Here is a 16,088-nt window from a genome sequence, read left to right as displayed (position 1 = left end):
TGCAATTGTTTCGCCAGCTTATTTAGAGAAGAGGCTGAACATGTCAGAGTAAGGTGGAATTAGAAGAGATGGATACAACAAAGTGGTTGTGTATGCCACTGAGGTACTTTCAGGGACGTGCAGACTAGCTTGAGACTGCCAGGTGCAATAAGATATTGGAGGCTAGCTCTTCCTCCGTCCTCTTCCTCAGTCTGCAGAGAGAAAGCACGGAAAAGAGAAAGTGAGTGTCTGCAGTAGTGAGGAAGATGATGGAGGAGGCCCACGGCCAACCATGCAGATCCTTCTCCCGACATCACTGGGGTACCACCATCTGCAATACCCTCAGCTGAAGCCAGCGGAGGCTGCAACAGGCAGCAGGAGGCTGTAAAGGGGATGTATGAATGTAGAGGGAATGTCCTTCCTTTATATGTTGATCTGAACACATTCAAATCCAACAAGGCCAGGATCATGGGCATGTGGCGGAGTGAAAGGAGGATGAGCGAGCCGCCCTGCTAAAAAGGAAAGCCGCACCCTTGTTCTGGTTTCCTGACCCGTGGATATGAAAACGGAGTTGGAGTTACAGGACAGCCTTGCCTCGCGCCTCGGGCTACAGATGGATTACCCCTTCCGCCCGGGACGACTCTTCTCTTTGCAGCGTCCCAAATGGCACCCCATTCCCTACATAGTGCACTACTTTTGACCAGAGCCCCATAGACCCTGGTTAAAAGTAGTGCACTATATAGGGAATAGGGTGCCATTTGGAAAGCAGCCCTCCTCTCCTTCCTCTCCCCCCAGGATATATTAACTACCAGCAGTCAGGATGGAGAGCTGGTCAGGGGCTTAGCCAAGGAAGCCAGATCAAACAGCAAAGCTCAGGGAGGTCAGAACAATATCCGGATATAGGGGAGGTTGGAAGTGCCTATTTCTGCACACATTGATCAACTCCATACTTAGCCTGGACTTTGCGGTTATGAACAGGCTAGCGTTTGCTGTGCTCCCTCTCCCTGTTGTGCACCCTCCCCCTCTCTCTGAGCAGGGTAGAAAATGGCACTAGGTGGCCTGTGAGAAACAGGAAAAGGAAGCTCGCAGTCTACCGGGAAGAAACTGTGTGGCACACACAGTGTGTGACTGTGTCACTGTTAATCATCAGGTCCCTTCTAGCAGCTCGCAGCCAACACCTCGCCCCCTCACACAGCAGAGTCATAGCTGGGCTCCCATGTCAGGCCACAGCCGCACAATAAGCAAAACTCAAATTAGCAAAAGGCTGGGCTTTCAGTCTACCGTGGTTGTGGTAATCAACCAGCAATACAGTCGGAACACTGAATGCATAGATCACTCTCCTCAGAACAATGGGGGCTGTGTGTCTGTATGTCTGTGTGCAAGACAAGCAAAAATTGCTTGTACTGCTCAAATCTAAATATGGAGGGACAGACGCCAAAATGAAAATAAATAGAAGAGCAGATTTGGTGGGGGTAATATTGTGGAGAAATCTGCAGGGCATCTCAGCACCACATCCACCCACTCTATCGCTCTCTGTACTGCAATGGACTGAGAAGAAACAACCATGTGTGACGACCACGTAATAATCATATAATTCATAACTCCTGAGTGGCGCAGTGGTCTAAGGCGCTGCATCGCAGTGCTAACTGTGCCACTAGATCCTGGTTCGAATCCAGGCTCTGTCGCAGCCGGCCGCGACCGGGAGACTCATGGGCGGCGAACAATTGGCCCAGCGTCGTCCAGGGTAGGGGAGGGAATGGCCGGCAGGGATGTAGCTCAGTTGATAGAGCATGGCGTTTGCAACGCCAGGGTTGTGGGTTCAATTCCCACGGGGGGCCAGTATAAAAAAAATATGTATTAACTGTAAGTCGCTCTGGATAAGAGCGTCTGCTAAATGACTAAAATGTAAATGTAAATGTATAACTACCATCCATCATTTTTCACTAAATGGTGCTCAATCTTTATCAACAACCAGAGGAAAGGGAATAGCTAACATTTTGCCGATACAGGAAACTATTTTCGTCGAGGCTGAAGCTAACAGTGTATCAAACTGTTTTAACCATCTCCATCCTATCCAGGAGGAAAGAGAGTGGTATGTAGGGCTCTACAGTGCGACCATTTTACTTGCATATGCGACTAAATATTTAGCTGTGCAACCTGGAATTTTAATTTAGGAGCACCAGTGCGCCTAGAAAAAGTAAGGATTCTAGCTTTAATATCTCAAATATTTTTCATTGTGCTCCTAAATTTCTGTGTGCCCGCCTACATTTTTCAACTTACATGCTGACCACGTTACGTGTGCGAGCGTTGCAAAATAAATGTACACATACGTTATTCAATAGTTTAATCCAAACTGCCCCGCCGGGCGTCAACGAGCGTCTGTGTAGCCAGGCGCTAAAATAGAACTTGGTTCTATTTTTGACTCGCTGCAAGTCCCGCCTCTCCCATCTCCTCATTGGTTTTTAGGAGCATATATCCACATGGGTGATTGAAAGATGAACTGAGGTCCACACTCCAGTCCAGTTGGTGGTGGTAATGCACCTTAAAGTTGGTTGCTAACCACCATAATAAGACTGAAGGAGGAGAGATTACTAGAAACTAACTAGGTTTACCTTTTTATCTGTGGATGAATTGTCGGAGTAGAGAACCTTGTGCATTTCAGGTAAAATAACAACCTAATGTTTATATCCCAGGATAGATTAGCTAGCAACAGCAAGCTAGCTAGCTAAATTGCCATGAATGCGTTTCGACCTGTCCCCAAATTAATATAGTTGGTTCAGAGTTTGTTTTGATATTTCAACCTGCGTGTCCTGATCGCGTCTGGTGTGGGTGGACAAAATCAACATGCGCGCGCCCGGTCTAGTCAGCATGTAAAGCACACCGTGCTAAGAGCCCTGATATGGGATGAGTGTCACACAGCTAAAGCCATTTGCTGCTGGTAACACACTAACCATGCTACTGGGCTGTAGCCTACTCATCAGAGCCCTTCTCTAGGCACAATACCACTGTTTGTCTCTGGTCCCTGTGTGGGGAAGCTTCATCAGTTATTACCAGCTCCGGCTCTTGAACCCACTCACTCTGTAATGAAGTGATGATGAAAATGTATTTCACAAAGGAGTGGTTAAGACAGTTCAAATGGGCCCATTACTTAATGCTAATTCAATTAAGGGGAAGACAGAAGAGGAATGAACTTGTGAGCTGAGCCTCCCCCCCTCCCTTAGTTTCAGCACAAGGAGACTCATTGTCCAAAAAAACAGAAGCCATGTAAAACCACAGGCAGACAGAGTCATCTCTACTCTGATTAATTGCATTAAAGGAAGGAAATTAACCACAGTTTTCATAAAAGTTTTTAAAAGGGTCGTGTTTTGAGTAGATTGGAGATTGAATGAGCTCAGGGGTCCAACTTGTGTCAGTTAATGGACAAAACATTTGGCCACATCCTGCCATTGATACTTAACTGAAGCCATCATCTTCATGCTCCCACTGCGTGTAACCGGTTGGGCTGGGAGAGGCTTGGAGAGTGTCCAGCAATAAGTTAGATATGTGCAAATCAAGCTTCGTTGTCATTTTTAACTGTATAACCTGGGGCCGTAGTTATCAAGCAGATTTAGGCCAAATCCTGCATTTCTGACGGGATTTATAAATGTGGTCAAAATTAATACGCTTGTTCAACTTTGCTAATGGCACCGCATACAATTCTTTCTCTGAGATGCTTGTTTACTTTGGCCCCTGATCTTCAAATCATAAAGGGAATGCATAGACGGCAGGGGCAAAATATGATTTTGTTTAGCAGTTACATCTAAAACGGTGTTAAATTGATACAATTTAAAGCCAAGTGGCAAACAGTAATGCGGCAGTAGGGATGGGGGTGTGAGCATGCGGGTCTGGGCAGATGAGATATAGTCATTGTTTGTGTGTGTCTAAGTTGTTGTTCGTATGTACTGTATAAGGAGTGATTTCTTGTTGTTGTTATAAAAAAATTTAAAAAGTGTTAGACTACATTTTGTGTTTTTGCCATTTCTTTAGCTCCTTATAACCTACTAACGACAAAGGCTGTGAAAACAGAGACAGACAGAGACACAGGCAAGTAGATCAGCGTCATCCTGACCACAAATGTTCACTTGTGCAAACCACAGCACCCTTCTCTTTGGCTGTTACTCAACACAAGCCTACATTGCTCCATTTTAAGAAGGTGCAGAAATGTACCCATCAATGAGATCTAACCCTACACCTGCATGCTATGATTGGGAGGGGTTCATCATAAAAAATTACCCCCCACTTCACTTCAGACATAGGAGAAACAAATTCAGAGCCTTTTCAGACTATTGTGCTGTCCCAAAGCATACTGGCTCAGATAGTTGCTTTTCACCATGTTCCTTCAAATCACAGTTCCTGGACCTATGGTGGATGTGTAACCAAGGCCAGCACTGTCCAGCTCGGCTTAGCTCTGGGCTAATGAAAGGGTTAATATTTTGGTAGTGAATGAACTGAGCATCACCTGGGCTGCGAGTTCTCCTCGTACATGCGCTCCTTGCCTTCCTTGAACAGGCTGATGGTCTGCTTGGTCTTCTTGGTCAGGTTCTCCATGAAGACGCGGAAATACTCGTTGTCGCCCAGCGCCTCCATCTTGCCCTCGTAGCGGGACAGGATGGTGCGGAGGTGCTGGTAGGTGTCTGGCAGCAGGTCCAGGATGTAAGGTGGGCTGTTCTTCAGGGCCAGCTTGGGGTTCTGGCACAGTCGCACCACCTGGATGGAGAGAGAGGATAGGACAGAGGGGAGATGATGAGTCAGCTTACTGAGACAAATGAGAAGCCAGCAACCGTGGAGGAAGAGACTAAGTGGTATGCTAATACATACCAAGGTTGGGATCCATTCCGTTTTAATACAATGAAAATGTTATTTCTTGAATTGAAAGTTGCACATTGTTCCCTATGAAGATGTTTTCAATTCAGGAAGTGAATTGACCACAACCCTGTCAAGTACCCTAACATGAACTGAACAAACTAACTTCTCAAGCGTGTACAGTGTTAAGCATACATACACAAGCAGCCCTCCTGCGCACAACAGAAAACGGTCAGTGAAAAGGGACCATCAATATCACTAACGAAACTACCGCTGAACACCATTTGACAAATATATAGATATGATAGTGTGATGACGTGGATTATATTTATCATACCACTTTTCGCCTCAATATAAAATACTCTAGCCCTCTCTGAGAAGTAATCATTTGTGCAGCAGAGTGTCGCCAGAGCATCAAGGCCTGTAAGGACTAAAGGGAAGTGAGAGAGTGAGAAATGCCTCTCGGTGGAGAAGTGGGAGATGGAGTAAAAGTGCATGGGAGACCGAGTGCTGAGATCGTGACTCTCAGGGTTTGCTAAGCGAGTCTATTTTAAGGCCTTCAACACAGTGAAGAGAATGAAATACACTCATCACAGGCTTACAGCTTCCTGTTGGTCTGGTAATAGAGGACACACACACACCGCAGCCCACACACACACACACACACACACACACGTCTGTCCCTCTTCAATACACAGACAGAGTGAAGGTCCTTCTGTTTTCTTATGAATCATCATGTCATGGATTGTACATCAGATGTTGATGCAATATTTGTTTTTACAAGTATTTGTAGGACTGGCATCTTGGCTCTGTGTTGGTTTGCACATCCCCATTGTCAATCCCCTCAAGCTACTAACAAATCTGGTGGAAAATAATATAGCAAAGCATGCCATGCAGCTGAGACAACCATAAACCCATAATCAATGAACACCATAAAAACATACATGCCATCCTGCGATGAATGAGTAACGTTATCAAAGTGAAAAAAGGAAGAGGGCATATTTTCCCGAAAATAATCAAACTATCCTATCTACTTTTTCGTCAGCTTCTTCTTTGCGTACAGTATAAAAGCCCCATCTAAAACAGAGAGACATCTTTTGTCTACCTTAGACTTACAGGCTACATTCATGTTAATGTTCAACTTGCACTCAGACAGTCACTCTCCATTATAAAGAGATACAGGATACTGGAGCAAACTGTCATGTAGTAAAATGGAGAACGTGACTGTCGTCTCAATTGTGTACTTGAACATATTACGTCTATTGAACTCAGTCATCATAAACCCACCATATATTGAGTAGCCTAGTCACAGAGCAGCACTGGTTGCATCTGCTTAGTGAGCTCCAGGTTGATCTTATCCGTGAGAAGACGAGAGAGAGATAGTGACAGAGAGAGATACAGAGCAAGATACAGACAGGAACAGAGAGAGAGAGTGATAGCCAGAAACAGAGACTTGCTTTGGCAATGTAAACATATGTTTCCCATGCCAACAAAGCCCCTTAAATTGAAATTTTGAGAGAGAGAGAGAGAGAGAGAGAGAGAGAGAGAGAGAGAGAGAGAGACAGACGACACAGAGAGAAAAAGACCTGGGCCCTGACAGTAAATCTCAGTAAGACAAAAATAATGGTGTTCCAAAAAAGGTTCAGTTGCCAGGACCACAAATACAAATTCCATCTAGACACCGTTGCCATAGAGCACACAAAAAAACGATACATACCTCAGCCTAAACATCAGCGCCACAGAACTTCCAAAAAGCTGTGAACGATCTGAGACAAGGCAAGAAGGGCCTTCTACGCCATCAAAAGGAACATAAAATTCAACATACCAATTAGGATCTGGCAAAAAATACTTTAAATCAGTTCTAGAACCCATTGCCCTTTATAGTTGTGAGGTCTGGGGTCTGCTCACCAACACCAAATTGAGACTCTGCATGCAGAATTCTGCAAAAAATATCCTCAGTGTACAACATAAAACACCAAATAATGCATGTAGAGCAGAATTAGGCCGATACCAGCTAATTATCAAAATCCAGAAAAGAGCCGTTAAATTCTACAACCACCTAAAAATAAGCGATTCCCAAACCTTCCATAACAAAGCAATTCACCTACAGAGAGATGAAGCTGGAGAAGAGCCCCCTAAACAAGTTGGTCCTGGGGCTCTGTTCACAAACAGACCCCAGAGAGCCCAAGGACAGCATCTCAATTAGACCGAACCAAATCATGAAAAAACAAAAAGAGAATTACTTGACACATTGGGAAGAATTAACAAAAAAACATAGCAAACTAGAATGATATTTGGCCCTAAACCTCCTGCCAAATGTATGACCATATTACAGACCCACAAAGAATTAGAAAACAAATCAAATTTTTATAAACTCCCATATCTATTGGGTGAAATAGATATACTGCACTGTTGGAGCTAGAAACACAAGCAATAACATCTGCATGTGACGAATAAAATTTGATTTTAAATATCATAGCAGCAAGATGTGACCTGTTGCCACGAGGGCAACCAGTGAAGAACAAACACCATTGTAAATACAACCCATATTTATGTTGATTTATTTTCCCTGTTGTACTTTAACTATTTGCACGTTGTTACAGCACTGTATATAGCCATACTATTACATTTGAAATGTCTCTATTCCTTTGGAACTTTTGTGAGTGTAATGTTTACTGTTCATTTTTTATTGTTTATTTCACTTTTGTTTATTATCTATTTCACTTGCTTTGGCAACGTAAACATATGTTTCCCATGCCAATAAAGCCCTTTGAATTGAATATAGCGAGAGAAGCATGCTATCTACTTGTGTTGAGTGTAGCCAGTCAGAGGGGGTCACCGTAAACCCTAATTCGCTTCCAACCCAGGTATAGGAGTCCTGTCAGAGAGAAGATAAGTCTGTAGCCAAGGAAGGGGTCAGAGTTAGTAGGCTAAAGATGCGCACACACACACACAGACACGTCCAGTCGTGGTAGCCTGGACTGAACCAAAGGTTTGCCTCTCAGCTGTCCTGCATTCCCCTCCTCAACTCTCTTGCTAACCTCAGGACTGGAGACTGGGACAGCACAACCTGTTTTGAAAGAGGGGAGGGACAATCATACTGTACAAATGCTATGAACAGCACTTGATAGGGTACCAGTTGCCACAGTAGCAAACAAAGTCTACACAAGCGTAATTTGTAAAGTTGTATCCTGCCTTGAAGCACTCACACACTATTTGACAGAAACACGTCGATACTGGGTAGCATTCTGCTAAAATTAGCATGCCAAAGATCACATATCGCAGTTTCTACAGTGGTTTGCCTTTCAACAACCCTCCATTGTGGACAAACTCTTCTATTGCAAAGGTCTTGTGGACACACACACACACCTCTTCCTCAACTATGCCTGAGACAGACTAGACTTTGTGCCATTGATTGGGAAGCCCAGGTCACTTTCTGAAACACAAAAGGAGAACTGACATTTTAGTGTCACTTCTGTTTTTCTATTTGTGTGAAGTGACCTCTTCTTCATAATGAGTCAATGCAAATGTACTTGTCTCTTGAAGCAATGCAAATTAGCCAAAAAGTGCCATTATGACAACCTTCAGGGGCATGGGTTCTTTTGGATAAGCAAAAAGAGTGACAGATGTGTAGACTAAAAGAGAAACAAACACAAAAGGGTGTCTTGTCCTCTGAATTACTGTGATAATTCCGTGTGAATTGCACAGGAAACTAGGGGTCAGCGAGCTACATTTTCCAAGAAGTGATGTTGTGAATTGCGCCTTGTGTGAAGTACATGTAGCTAATTCTTTATGATGATCACATGTATTCATTTCCATGCTGCACAATAATCTGGACTTCAAGAGCCACGGCTAAGTGTTGGATTCAAGCAGTTAGATTGTTGGCACATTGTTTAGAAAATGATTGTTTACTATCTGATCATACAATCACTGATCATTAAAATTACATTTAGCTAGTTAGCTAAATCCCAAATGATGAATACCCAATTTTACAACCTTATCGCAAACCTTTGTCAATGGGATGGATCTTCTGTTCTGAACAGTAAAATATAGCTCGATGGGTATGATCAAAGCCCAAGCCTAACGTTGGTCAGTTAGCTAGCTATTATTTTCAAGACCCTAATCTGGATGATGATTGAGTCACCACCACCATGCATGCGAGATTTTCTTGGTCAATGTTGCTAGCTAACGTTAATTGGCTAGCTAGCTGCCTAGGTAGCTGGCTAACGTAGCTAGCAATCCAGCCACCAGCATCAAGTTAACTAGCTACAACCATATAGTTAGTTCTAGCTAACTTCAACTAGCTACATATTCTGCAGATGAATACAATATATTACAGATCATTAACGTTAGCTAGCTAGTTAGCTAGGCGTACACCGACCAGCTAGGCTACGCCGACTAGTAGAGAAGGTGGTAACGTTAGCGTCGGTGGTCGGTGTACGCCTAGCTAGCGTAGCTAACTAGCTAATGTTATCTAGCTAGCTAGTACTGTAGCTGTCTAGTTAGCTAGGAAGCGAGCTAGCTAATTAGCTAGCTATGCTCGCTTCTGATCATCAGCTGGGTAGCTAGATAGATAGTTCTCTGACTGCTAGTCACTCACCTTGTCCATTAGTTTCCAACATTTCTCCACCGTCTTTTTGTCCACGGCCCCTGGTTGGTGATTGGAATGGAGGTGGTGATGGGGCTGAAACGCGTCCTTCATCATCCCGATCAGTCCTCCGCCTTTCTTCAGATTTCCTGCCATATTAGGCTCCACTAGGGTCGGCCAGAGCGACAGTCAAGGCTGGGGGGATCGCCCTCCTTCCCCAGTCAGACTGAGCAAAAACCGGCACCCCCCGGGGAAGACAGCGCCCGAGTCTGATTCGAGCGAGGGTCCGTCGGGGAGTGGAGAAGAGAGTTCTATCGAAACAAGGCTCCCATTAAACCCCCCACCAGTGGTTGGCTCGAGTCTCGGCGACAGTTGGGCAAGCTGCAGCTGGGTATTCAACAAGGAATACAACGCAGGTTGGTAAGCAAGCCAGTCGAGACCCGTCTAGTCGACTGAAAGAGGACAGTGATATCGACTTGTCTATTCCTCTGGTCTCCGTGTAGATTGAACTGTATTATCATTGACAACCCCTATGTTTCATTTTCAGCTGCTCGCTCTTTCCGTCTGCGTTCTTCTCAGTGACGGGAAGTTCTGTGGCAGGCTGGAGACAGTCAAGAGTCACTAGTTTGATAATATGCTTACTGTAGAGGAAGTACTGACGGTGGCGCCAATAAACTAAAGGGACATTTACATAGATAACAAAAATCCTTAACACAGGCGGAAAGGAGACGGGGTGAATAAATACATTTAGCAAAATCAACACTGCCAGCAGTTTCCCCCTCTGTGTGCGCAGCCCTTGCGCTTCCTGTTCATCCCCTTCCGTTTGCAGAACCTCTCCCTGCCCTCGTCCCCCGCCTTCAACAAATGTTGCCCCCAACACCTCCTCCAACTACGCCCTCTTCATGCGCGACCTCGAGATGAAAATACAGGCACGCGCGACTGTTTTAACAGTAGACTGCATGTTCAAGGGCATCATCAATTATGGTCGGAAATTCCTTTCAACCAAAAACATCTGGCTGTGTAAATTCAGAAACATTTATTTAGCACGTTTTTGTTGTTGTAAGTTCCTAACAACAATAACATGCACCTGTGCCCGCTCCTGTGGAATGAACATTATACTTCATGTTGTAGCCTACATAGATGGGTACTCCATGATAAGTGTGCAATTGCCACTAAAACGCGTAAGGCTCTCCGTCTGTACGGTTGTCGTTTCATCAGCTCTCTCAGATGATAATTCAGATGTTATATACAGGCAGAGGCTTCGGTTTCGAAGGTAACCGCCCGTTCGGCCCCCCTGGAATCCTCTTCCCCAGAGCTAATAATCCGTATCACCCGCGCATGTGTGTCCTCTACATTATGCACACATGTATGTGGTAACACTCCCTTCACATTTATCACTGTCAATCGGGAATGATAATTCTTCAAGTTTTTCCGGTGAAACGTCCATGCAGAATCTGCGTTTCATATCAGATTTCATTCCCATGTGGGAATATGCATTTAGATGTTGTTGTTTCAAAGTAGCCTACAGTGGTGTTTTGAATTATGTACATTAAGCGAATTTTAGAGCAGATGGTGTTAACAAACTGTAGCATAGGCCTATCTGTGTTTTGTTTCAATCAATGCACATATTTTGCGTATAGAGCCGCACAGTGGAGGTGACATAATACCCATACATCCTAGCGATCAAACAGGGAAATGGTTCCAATAATTTTTCATTGTTCCCATTGGGGATTTTAGAAACACTTAAAATATTTCAAAAAATGCTAATAATAAAAATGCTAACGCTAATAATAACTGTCTGTTCAAACAGCTAACACACAGCTCAGACACCCATACATACCCCACAAGACATTCCACCAGGGGTCTCTTCACAGTCCCCAAGTCCAGAACAGAGGCTGGGAAATGCACAGTGCTACATAGAGCCATGACCACATGGAACTCTCTTCCACATCAGGTAACTCAAGCTAGTAGTAAAATCAGATTTAAAAAACAGATAAAACAACACCTCACGGCACAACACTGACTGTGAAAACACACACACACACACTCAGTGCTGGTCCTTGCTGTTTTGCCGCCCTAGGCGAGACCAAAAAATGCTGCCCCCAAAACTAGAATAGTCCCAGTAAGCAATATGTCGTTGAAAAAACGTTGACGTTAGGTTCAATTTAGGTTCTGAATGAAAGGTGAATGAAAGGTGAAAAAACATATTTTCCGTACATTTAAAATATTTTCCAGGACGTTGAAAAGGGGTATTTTCCAGACGTTAAAAAATATGTATTTTCCGGACGTTGAAATCAGGATCATTTTCGGTTCTGAATGAAAGACTCCAGCCACCCTAGTCATAGACTGTTCTCTCTGCTACCGCACGGCAAGCGGTACCGGGAGTGCCAAGTCTAGGTCCAAGAGGCTTCTTAACTGGTTCTACCCCCAAGCCATAAGACTCATGAACAGCTAATCAAAAGGCTACCCGGACTATTTGCATTGTTCCCCCCCACCCCACCCCACCCCCTCTTTTACGCTGCTGCTAATCTCTGTTTATTATCTATGCATAGTCACTTTAACTCTACCTACATGTACAGTCGTGGTCAAACGTTTTGAGAATGACACAAGTATTGGTCTTCACAAAGTTCGCTGTTATGAGATATTTTTGTCAGATGTTACTATGGTATACTGAAGTATAATTACAAGCATAAGTGTCAAAGGCTTTTATTGACAATTACATTAAGTTTATGCAAAGAGTCAATATTTGCAGTGTTGACCCTTCTTTTTCAAGACCTCTGCAATCCGCCCTGGCATGCTGTCAATTAACTTCTGGGCCACATCCTGACTGATGGCAGCCCATTCTTGCATAATCAATGCTTGGAGTTTGTCAGAATTTGTGGGTTTTTGTTTGTCCACCCGCCTCTTGAGGATCGACCACAAGTTCTCAATGGGATTAAGGTCTGGGGAGTTTCCTGGCCATGGACCCAAAATGTCAATGATTTGTTCCCCGAGCCACTTAGTTATCACTTTTGCCTTATGGCAAGGTGCTCCATCATGCTGGAAAAGGCATTGGTCATCACCAAACCGTTCTTGGATGGTTGGGAGAAGTAGCTCTCAGAGGATGTATTGGTACCATTCTTTATTCATGGTTGTGTTCTTAGGCAAAAATGTGAGTGAGCCCACTCTCTTGGCTGAGAAGCAACCCCACACATAAATGGTCTCAGGATGCTTTACTGTTGGCATGACACAGGACTGATGGTAATGCTCACCTTGTCTTCTCCGGACAAGGTGTTTTCCGGATGCCCCAAACAATGCCCTCAGCAGTCCAATCCCTGTACCTTTTTCAGAATATCAGTCTGTCCCTGATGTTTTTCCTGGAGAGAAGTGGCTTCTTGCTGCCCTTCTTGACACCAGGACATCCTCCAAAAGTCTTCGCCTCACTGTGTGTGCAGATGCACTCACACCTGCCTGCTGCCATTCCTGAACAAGCTCTGCACTGGTGGTGCCCCGATCCCGCAGCTGAATCAACTTTAGGAGATGGTCCTGGCGCTTGCTGGACTTTCTTGGGCGCCATGACGCCTTCTTCACAACAATTGAACCTCTCTCCTTGAAGTTCTTGATGATCCGATAAATGGTTGATTTAGGTGCAATCTTACTAGTAGCAATATCCTTGCCTGTAAAGCCCCTTTTGTGCAAAGCAATGATGACGGCATGTGTTTCCTTGCAGGTAACCATGGTTAACAGAGGAAGAACAATGATTTCAAGCACCACCCTCCTTTTAAAGCTTCCAGTCTGTTATTCTATCTCAATCAGCATGACAGAGTGATCTCCAGCCTTGTCCTCGTCAACACTCTCACCTGTGTTAACGAGAGAATCACTGACATGATGGCAGCTGGTCCTTTTGTGGCAGGGCTGAAATGCAGTGGAAATGTTTTTTGGGGGATTAAGTTCATTTTCATGGCAAAGAGGGACTTTGCAATTAATTGCAATTCATCTGATCACTCTTCATGACATTCTGGAGTATATGCAAATTGCCATCATCAAAACTGAGGCAGCAGACTTTGGGAAAATAAGTATTTGTGTCATTCTCAAAACTTTTGACCACGACTGTACATATTACCTAAATTACCTCAACTAACCTGTGCCCCTTCACATAGCAGTCCGCTCCACCGGTGCCAAGTCCAGCCCCGGTCAGCTGCTCCAGTCCAGAGCCAGAGCAGTCCGCTCCAGAACCAGACGTCAACCCCTCTTCAGGGTCGGGGCCTCCCACACCAGGGTCCAGACAGGACTTGGTGCATCACGGGAGGATTTCCGGTCCAGGCCCAGACGTCAGCCCCTCTCCAGGGTCGGGGCCTCCCACACCAGGGTCCAGACAGGGCTTGGTGCATCGTGGGAGGACTGAGAGGGGAAGCATCGCGCCGGGGTCCAGACCAGACCAGGTGTGCAACAGGGAGCCAGAAAAGGAGAGGACAGTAAGGGTGACGTCGCGCCTGGAGCCGGAGCCGCCACCGAGGCTAAATGCCCACCCGGACCCTCCCCTAATGAGTCAGTTTTGCGGCCGGAGTCCACACCTTTGGGGTGGGGGGGTACTGTCACGCCCTGACATAGATATCTCTAGTTAGTTTGGTCAGGGTGTGAATATCTATGTGTAGATCTAGTATGTGTAGATCTATGTTGGCCGGGTGTGGTTCCCAATCAGAGGCAGCTGTCGATCATTGTCTCTGATTGGGGATCATACTTAGGCAGCCATTTTGCCTACCTATGTTGTGGGATCTTGTTTCTGTGTGGTTGGCTTGTTTGATGGATAGCCTTGAGAACTACACGTTACGTTGCTTTTGTCGGTGGTTATATAATAAACGACGATGTACGCATACCACGCTGCACCTTGGTCCAATCCTTTACTCAACGAAGTAAAGCATCACTATATTGAGAGCTTTGTCGTTTCTAAAAGGAGGTATTTGGATGTTTTTGGAGCCTTTGTTCATGTTTATCCGTGGTCCCATACTGCAGAACAAGGATTGAGGAAGTGTATTGCTGATGGGGTAAATTTCTCAAAACCTATTGAGATTGCAAAAGAAAAAGTGTCTGGGCCATTTACATCAAAAATAGAGATTTGGTTAAAAAAAGTTAACTTTTCCTTTAACAAGTTAAATAGATTCATCATCCTGCAAGTAACCGAGTAAACAATACTCAATAGGAAATGTTTTCCATTGCTAACAGGATGGTAAATATACTGCAATGCTCTCTGAAGGGAGGCCCACTGTCTCAGACTTTTAAAACACCTTCTATTAACAAAACATATGTATATACAGTATATATTTTTAAATGTGCCCAAGGCACCATGGTTAAGATATGTGACATTATTGAATGACACAAACTAACTAATTTGCATTGTTGAGTGTGTGCCATACCTCTTCTCTGGAAAAGGTTCACCAAGCTTCACCCAGTTCTTCAACCAAAAGGTATGTGTCTGCCCATGGAGTGAACTTAACATATTGTACTCTAAATGATATATGCAAAATAATGATGGGGCAGTTATCTTAATGTTCTCTGAAGGGAGGCCCACTGTCTCAGACTTTGAAAACATAGAAGTAGGGTGGACAATATCCAAACTAGAACCACAAAACGCATAATTGCATTGGCCTTCCTATAAGTCAAACAGACAATAAGTCAAACCTCACTGTTTCAGCATGGACATTTGGTGAAGGGACTTCATGGACTTATTAACTATGAAGCGAGCGGCATCGGCCCTCCAGGACTATGACAATGGATTTGAGGGTCTCTGGGACCTGTAGTGCCTTCGGAAAGTTTTCAGACCCCTTGACTTTTTCCACATTTTGTTATGTTACAGCCTTATTCTAAAATTGATTAAATTGTTTTTGTTCCTCATCAATCTACACATAATACCCCATAACAACAAAGCAAAAACAGGTTTTTAGAAATTTTTGCAAATGTATAAAAAAAGAATAATAATAAAATAATACATTTACATAAGTATTCAGACCCTTTACTCAGTACTTTGTTGAAGCAACTTTGGTAGCTATTACAGCCTTGAGTCTTCTTGGGTATGACGCTACAAGCTTGGCACACCTGTATTTGGGGAGTTTCTCCCATTCTTCTCTGAAGATCCTCTCAAGCTCTGTCAGGTTGGATTGGGAGCATCGCTGCACAGCTATTTTCAGGTCTCTCCAGAGATGTTCGATCGGGAGCTCTGGCAGAGTGACCATCGGGTTCTTGGTCACCTCCCTGACCAAGGCCCTTCTCCCCAGATTGCTCAGTTTGGCCTGGCGGCCAGCTGTCTTCTTTGGGACCTTCAATCCTGCAGACATTTTTTGGTACCCTTCCCCAGATCTGTGCCTCGACACAATCCTGTCTCGGAGCTCTACGGACAATTCCTTTGACTTCAGGGCTTGGTTTTTGTTCTGACATGGACTGTCAACTGTGGGACCTTATATAGACAGGTGTGTGCCTTTCCAAATCATGTCCAATCACTTGAATTTACCACAGATGGACACCAATCAAGTTGTAGAAGCATCTCAAGGATGATCAATAGAAACAGCAAAGGGTTCTGAATATTTATGTGTATATACAGTGAGGGAAAAAAGTATTTGATCCCCTGCTGATTTTGTACATTTGCCCACTGACAAAGACATGATCAGTCTATAATTTTAATGGTAGGTTTATTTGAACAGTGAGA

General features: G+C 44.4%; 1 protein-coding gene across 1 annotated transcript in view; it reads right to left on the bottom strand.

Moving 5' to 3' along the window:
* The window catches only part of LOC311105362 (E3 ubiquitin-protein ligase CBL-like), a 35,626-nt gene extending 25,410 nt beyond the window's left edge, over positions 1-10,216 (bottom strand). Inside the window, exons 1-2 of the mRNA XM_084147493.1 lie at positions 9,422-10,216; positions 4,478-4,725 (exon numbers count right to left, since the gene is read on the bottom strand). Of these exons, the coding sequence (XP_084003619.1) occupies positions 4,478-4,725; positions 9,422-9,565 (392 nt within the window). The 5' untranslated portion in view covers positions 9,566-10,216. The remainder of the gene's footprint in view (positions 1-4,477; positions 4,726-9,421) is intronic.
* Between the last annotated feature and the right edge of the window lie 5,872 nt (positions 10,217-16,088).

Source organism: Coregonus lavaretus (assembly GCF_964263955.1).
Source record: "Coregonus lavaretus genome assembly, chromosome: 30".
NCBI classification, from domain to species: Eukaryota; Metazoa; Chordata; class Actinopteri; order Salmoniformes; family Salmonidae; genus Coregonus; species Coregonus lavaretus.
The sequence above is the reverse complement of the archived record's forward strand: the minus strand, read 5'-3'. Positions and strand labels throughout refer to the sequence as shown.